At 48.7% G+C, this 5,734-nt stretch overlaps 1 protein-coding gene across 1 annotated transcript in view; it reads left to right on the top strand.

Moving 5' to 3' along the window:
* The window catches only part of KDM2B (lysine demethylase 2B), a 148,196-nt gene that overhangs the window by 35,782 nt on the left and 106,680 nt on the right, over nt 1-5,734 (top strand). The window contains exons 5-6 of the mRNA XM_023516829.1: nt 1,722-1,900; nt 2,208-2,314. Coding sequence (XP_023372597.1) covers nt 1,722-1,900; nt 2,208-2,314 — 286 coding nt within the window. The remainder of the gene's footprint in view (nt 1-1,721; nt 1,901-2,207; nt 2,315-5,734) is intronic.

Below are 5,734 nucleotides of genomic sequence, written 5' to 3'. Positions count from 1 at the left end.
TTGTTTGGCGGGTCCGGGCTGGGGATTCGAACCCGCCACCTTAGATGTACGTGGCTGGCGCCTTAGCCAGTTGAGCTATAGGCGCCGAGCCCAGAGTCACTTTCTGTTGCCCTTGGCTGGAATGCTGTGGCATCAGAGCTCATTGCAATGTCTGGGTTCAAGTGATCCTCCCATCTCAGCCTCATGAGTAGCTAGAACTACAGGTGCCCATCACAAATTGGCCTGGCTAATTTTTTCTATTTTTTTAGTAGAGATGGGCTCTTAACTCTTGCTCAGACTGGTCTTGAACTCCTGAGCTCAAGTGATCCTCTCACTTCAGCCTCCCAGAGTGCTAGGAGTACAGGCATGAGCCATCACGCCTGGCCTACCCATAAGCCATAGCCTTTTGAGGTAGCTGTGAATAAGATAGTTACCAGCTTATTGTTGTTTGGTGTACATGTTTTTGAATATCCACGGACCATCTATTTGTCACTGGGGTAATGGGAAGTTGAGGTCTTTCTGTACCAGGTGGTGGGCTTCCCACTGCAGTTATAACACTTACTTTGAGTCCTAACACACAGGAGGTGCTGGATTTGATAACAAATTACCTGGCATGTGGCAATCTGCTCTGGGTACTTTCTTCCTCTCAAAGTCCTTCACTTAGCTTTAGTCTTTCCTTCCACCTTGGAACTATTCCCATCTTATAGATGAGGAAACAGTTCAGAAAGGGTCATGATTTCCTCGAAGGTTTGCTAATGTGTGAGGGCTCTAGGCCTGGCCTGGAAGATTCCCATTCCTAGTCCAGGGTTTGTTCCCTTCTCTCTGGCCAGCTGTGAGATGAAAGTCTGGATTTTCCTGATTAGGGGAGGTGGGTAACTCATTCTTAACTCTCTTCTGTTCAGCCATCAGTTCATATGTGAAGTTATATGTCACATGCTAGACAGAACATCCAACATTCATTATTCACCAATTCTAAAAATATTTACTGAGATCCTAGTATGTGCCATGCTCAATTCTAGATACTTGGTTTAGAATGGTGGGCAAGGCAGACAAGACTCCTGCCCTCATGGTGGTTACAGAAGAGTAGGGAAGAAGGACAAGAAAGTAGACAAAGATGCACAGAATTTAGGAATTAGGTTTAACACTAGGGTGTACGAGGGTGCCCATTCATTTATGTGCCAGATGCGGTGCCAACTCATCATGTGATTTAGTCTACAACTATCCTCTCAGAGGAGTTGGCAGAATGAAGACATGGAGGTTCAGAGAAGCCAACTAACACTGCTGGTGTCACAGTCTAGGGAGGGAGGCTACTAAACAGCTAGTTTTCCACAGAAATAAGCACTCATCTAGCATTTGAATAAACAGAAAGGTGTCTTCAGTAGGCAGTGGGGAGCCATTGAAGGTGTTAGGCAGAGAGAGGAGTGTCCATGATCAGGTCTCTGCTTTAGAAAGCTCACCTTGGCCACAGTGTGGAGGGTGAGGAGGAGGTGCTCTAAGGTGGTCTGGGGACCCCGGTAGGAAGCTTTGGAGGCTGCCTTAGACTAGAATGAAGGCTGTGGTGGTGGGGGAAAGCAGGCAGGTTGGACCTAGTGAGGTTGGATAAGGTAGTTGAGAAGATGTGGAATGGGGCGTGGAATGTGGGGGATGCTGAAGAAAGAGCAGGTTTTGCTGTGAGGGGCTCCCATGTAGGATCGGGAGCCCTAAGTTGGCAGGAGTGACTGGTATGTGGGTTCTGTTCCCAGGGAGTCGGCGACTGGTGGACGTGATGGACGTAAACACCCAGAAGGGCACGGAAATGAGCATGTCCCAGTTTGTGCGTTACTATGAGACGCCTGAGGCTCAGCGGGACAAGCTGTACAATGTCATCAGCCTGGAGTTCAGCCATACCAAGCTCGAGCACTTGGTCAAGCGTCCGACTGTGGTAGGCCTGGACTGTGGTCCTCTCCCCTGACACCTTCACCTCATCTGCTTTCCTTCCTTCGCTGAGCCTTGAAAGGGTGTGGCTGCCACAGTGTGAGCATGGCTGGCATGGGTGGGGCCAAGGGTCATCCCCTGGGAAAGGGAGGGGGCATATTGGGTGCAGGGTTCTGGCCCAGTGCAGGCTGAGACAGGAGGAACAGGCAGACTTGGAGAGGGAGCTCAGCAGAAGGGCACGCAGAGCAAAGATGGGTGGTTGCTTTTGGCCTGGCTTTGGAGAAATGAAGCCCTGATGGTGGTCTGGCTTTCAGGTAGACCTGGTGGACTGGGTGGACAACATGTGGCCCCAGCATCTGAAGGAAAAGCAGACAGAAGCTACAAATGCCATCGCAGAGATGAAATACCCAAAAGTGAAGAAGTAAGACTGCTTGGCTGGCTGGGGGGACCTGGGAGGGGTGACCCCAGCCTTGAGGAGGCAGGAAGGGTACTCCTGGCCATCAGTAGATGTTTGAGTGTCCCTTTGTAGCTGTTTCTCTTCAGAATGAAAGGACTTTTCCCTGTAGGGACACACCTGGGACGAGTTGGCATCTTGCTTCCTTAGAAAGCAGGACTCTGATTGCTGCTCTGGGGCTAGACTCACCATCCGGGTGGCCCTTGGGCCTCCCCGCCAGCTCCCCTGCCCGGATGGGGTCTGAGCAGGAGGAGTGATGGGTGATGTCTCTGTGTGCATTTGTGTGCATGTGTCTGCATAGGCATGTGATTGTGCATGCTTGTCAAACATGTCCCCGCTCTCCATGTGACAGTGTGTTCCCATAGTGGGCATTTTCAGGGAGATCTGCCTATGTCGGACACTTTGGTTTGGGTGAGGGATGGGAGGGTCTAGTATTCCCTTGTTCCTTGTGTTGAGATCTGGGAGCTTTGACCCAGATGAACCTTTACCAGACAAAGCCCAGGCACCACTTTGTCACCAGATGTTTCGTAGATGGTGCCTTCAAAGCAGGGCATTGGCACTGGGCTGGGAAGTTAACTACAGTCTAATAGCAGAGACGTAAAAACACATAGTAACTGACCAAAAAGTCCTAAGACTGATTGTTTAATGCTAACAGAGGCACCTGCGAGGCCCTCTGTGTTCAAGGACTTGAGTAACAGACTTTGGGGAGGGAATCACTGTTGGGGCTCCCACTGATGCAAGCCTTTGTGTTTCCTACTCTATAAAGAAAAGGAGACACTGGCCATCCTAGGCAGGGCTGTTGTTCTGGGCTTCCTAGAAGAGCTGGCTGGAGGCCTGAATCCATTAGCATCTCTGCTCAGCCCTGCTGCCAGGAATGCCCCCAGGAGCTTCAAGGCTGTGAACTTTTCATCCACTCAGCCCTTAATTCAGTGCATAGCAAGTGCAGACTGTGTGCCAGACTTTGTAAAGGAAGCCAGCATGCCGGCCCTTGGGCTGCTCCAGTTTTTGCTTTTAAGCTCTCGTGCTCTCTCTCTCTAATTACTTTGTAGGCATTTTTCCTCCCCTCCAAGCTGAAGCTCCTTACATGCCTTGGATCCAGGCTGCATCAAAGGCAAAGACTGGGCTCAGATGGGGAGTGAGCAGGGCTTGTTTTCAGTGCCATCTGATGGCAGCAAAATATAGAGCCCCTGGGAAGGGGGAGTAAAACAAAGGACTAGACTAAAAGCCCCCACTCCCTGGATAGTATGCTGTGGAGAACAAGGGCTGAGGCACAGCTCTAGTGCTGGTAGGGCAATGGAGACAGGCCGAATGCTACTTGGCTGGTGTCATCAGGAAGCCTTCTTGGAGGACATGTTCAACCTGGGCTTTAAAATGACAGAGGAAATGAGAGAGAAGTATAGAGTATTGAAGGAATTGTGAGCTGGAAGAAAGGCTGCAGGACTCAAAGATTAGGTAGAGGCAGACAATGGCTCCTTGATTCACTCATTCATTCATTCATTTAGCAGCTGTGTCTTGAGCATCTGTTTGGTGCTGTGTCCTGAAGTACAGTGTGGAGGAAACCAGAAGAGGTTTCTCGTCTGCCCTTGTGGAGCTCACAGTGTGGCCCCACAGCTATGCTGTTGAGCTGTATGGGGGAGAGGATTCCTCTGGGTAGAGAGGTCAGGGAAGGTGTTCAAGCTAGGATCTGGAGAGTGAGAGGGGTTACTTAGGTGATGAAGATGAGAGAGCTTTCCTTTGGCTGTGTGCAGAGCACCTGGGATGGCAGGGAGGGGCAAGGTGGCCTGCAGAGTTGAGGCAAGTGGGGCTGGAGCTGAAGCGGAGTGCCAGGTGGGGGTGAGTGGGCCATGTGAACAGAGCCTTGGTGAGGTTCTGCATTTCCCCTAAGAACCAGTCACAGCCTTCTCTGAGATTTTAAGTGGAGAGGTATGTGTTTAGGTTTACATTCTGCAAACCCTTCTGCCACTATGTGGATGGAAGAGTATAGGGCAGAGATGCTGGTCTAAAAGAGAGAATGACAGGGCAGGAGTGGAGAGGGGAGGGAGGGTCCAGATGGATGTGTATTTAGGAAGGTAAAATAGACAACTTTGAGTGACATGAATTTCACTTATGTTATCAATGCCTACTTTGCCTCCCTGAGATATTCACTATCTTCACTTTATTGAAAGATACCTTGGCTCGGCGCCTATAGCTCAACCGGCTAAGGTGCCAGCCACGTACACCTAAGGTGGCAGGTTCGAATCCCCAGCCCGGGCCCGCCAAACAACAATGACGGCTGCAACCAAAAAATAGCCGGGCGTTGTGGCGAGCACCTGTGGTCCCAGCTACTTGGGAGGCGGAGACAGGAGACTCGCTAGAGCCCAGGAGTTGGAGGTTGCTGTGAGCTGTATGTCTACCCAGGGGGACAGCTTGAGGCTCTGTCTAAAAAAAAAAAAAAGAAAGATACCTTTAAATAGTGAGCTCTATTAATGTATTTAGGACCTTGTCTAATTACCAAAAAAAAAAAAAAAAAAGGCTCACACACTTCTGGTTTTTTAAGACCCCATGTCTTTGATGCATTGGGTGGATTGTGTGGCAAATAGATTTACAGACCCCATCATTGGCTGTGGGACTTGGGATCTGAGCCTTGTTAGGAAGGGAACTGTCACCTTGAAAATAGTCCATTTGTTTGGCTGAAAGGAATGCTGATTTCAGGTATCAGGTAATAAGCAAGGTAAAAATCCCACCATGATCAAGTCCTCTGGGGTTGTACAACGGTTCTGTGGAATTTAATTAAAATGACACTGTTTCTAAAAATCACAGCGCTTCCATGCGGAAGCCCTGGAGAATGGAGACAGCTGACAACCCACCTGAACTGCAGTCGGGAGGAGGGAAGGGCTTTCTGCCTGGCTTCGGGGTTTATGCTGTTCAGTTTTGATTTTGATGAGTTTAGGAGGCTTAGTGGTTTTCAGTTGAGATACTTAAGGCAATGGATGGTGATAGGAGTGGAGGGGGTAGTTGATGGCAGACAAAAGATTTGTAAAGAGTATGTTAACCTAGTAGTTATCTTACGCGCAAGACACTATTCTAAGTGGAGTAGGAGTGGGTGGACTTCAGTGAATAAAGCAAAGTCCCCACTCCTGGAGCCTATACTGTAGAGAGAAGAAACAGGCAAGCAAAAAAAGGAATAATATAATTTAGAAGGTGATAAATGTTGCAAACAAATATAGTGCAGGACAAAGAGGGTTGGGTTGAGTGAATACTGACCACATAATCATCTTTGTTTGGAGAGGTAGAACTCTTTGTCTTAGAAAATTTCTTATAACTATATAAATAGTGACAATTAAAAAAATAAAAATAAACAATATTAGAGGAACCTCATGTTTGTGAGGGCTATTTTTTTTTTTTTTT

This window comes from Otolemur garnettii, unplaced genomic scaffold, assembly GCF_000181295.1.
Source record: "Otolemur garnettii isolate 467f Iridium unplaced genomic scaffold, OtoGar3 scaffold00099, whole genome shotgun sequence".
Classification (NCBI taxonomy): domain Eukaryota; kingdom Metazoa; phylum Chordata; class Mammalia; order Primates; family Galagidae; genus Otolemur; species Otolemur garnettii.
Note: the sequence above shows the minus strand (reverse complement) of the source record. Positions and strands in the feature narration are given on the sequence as shown.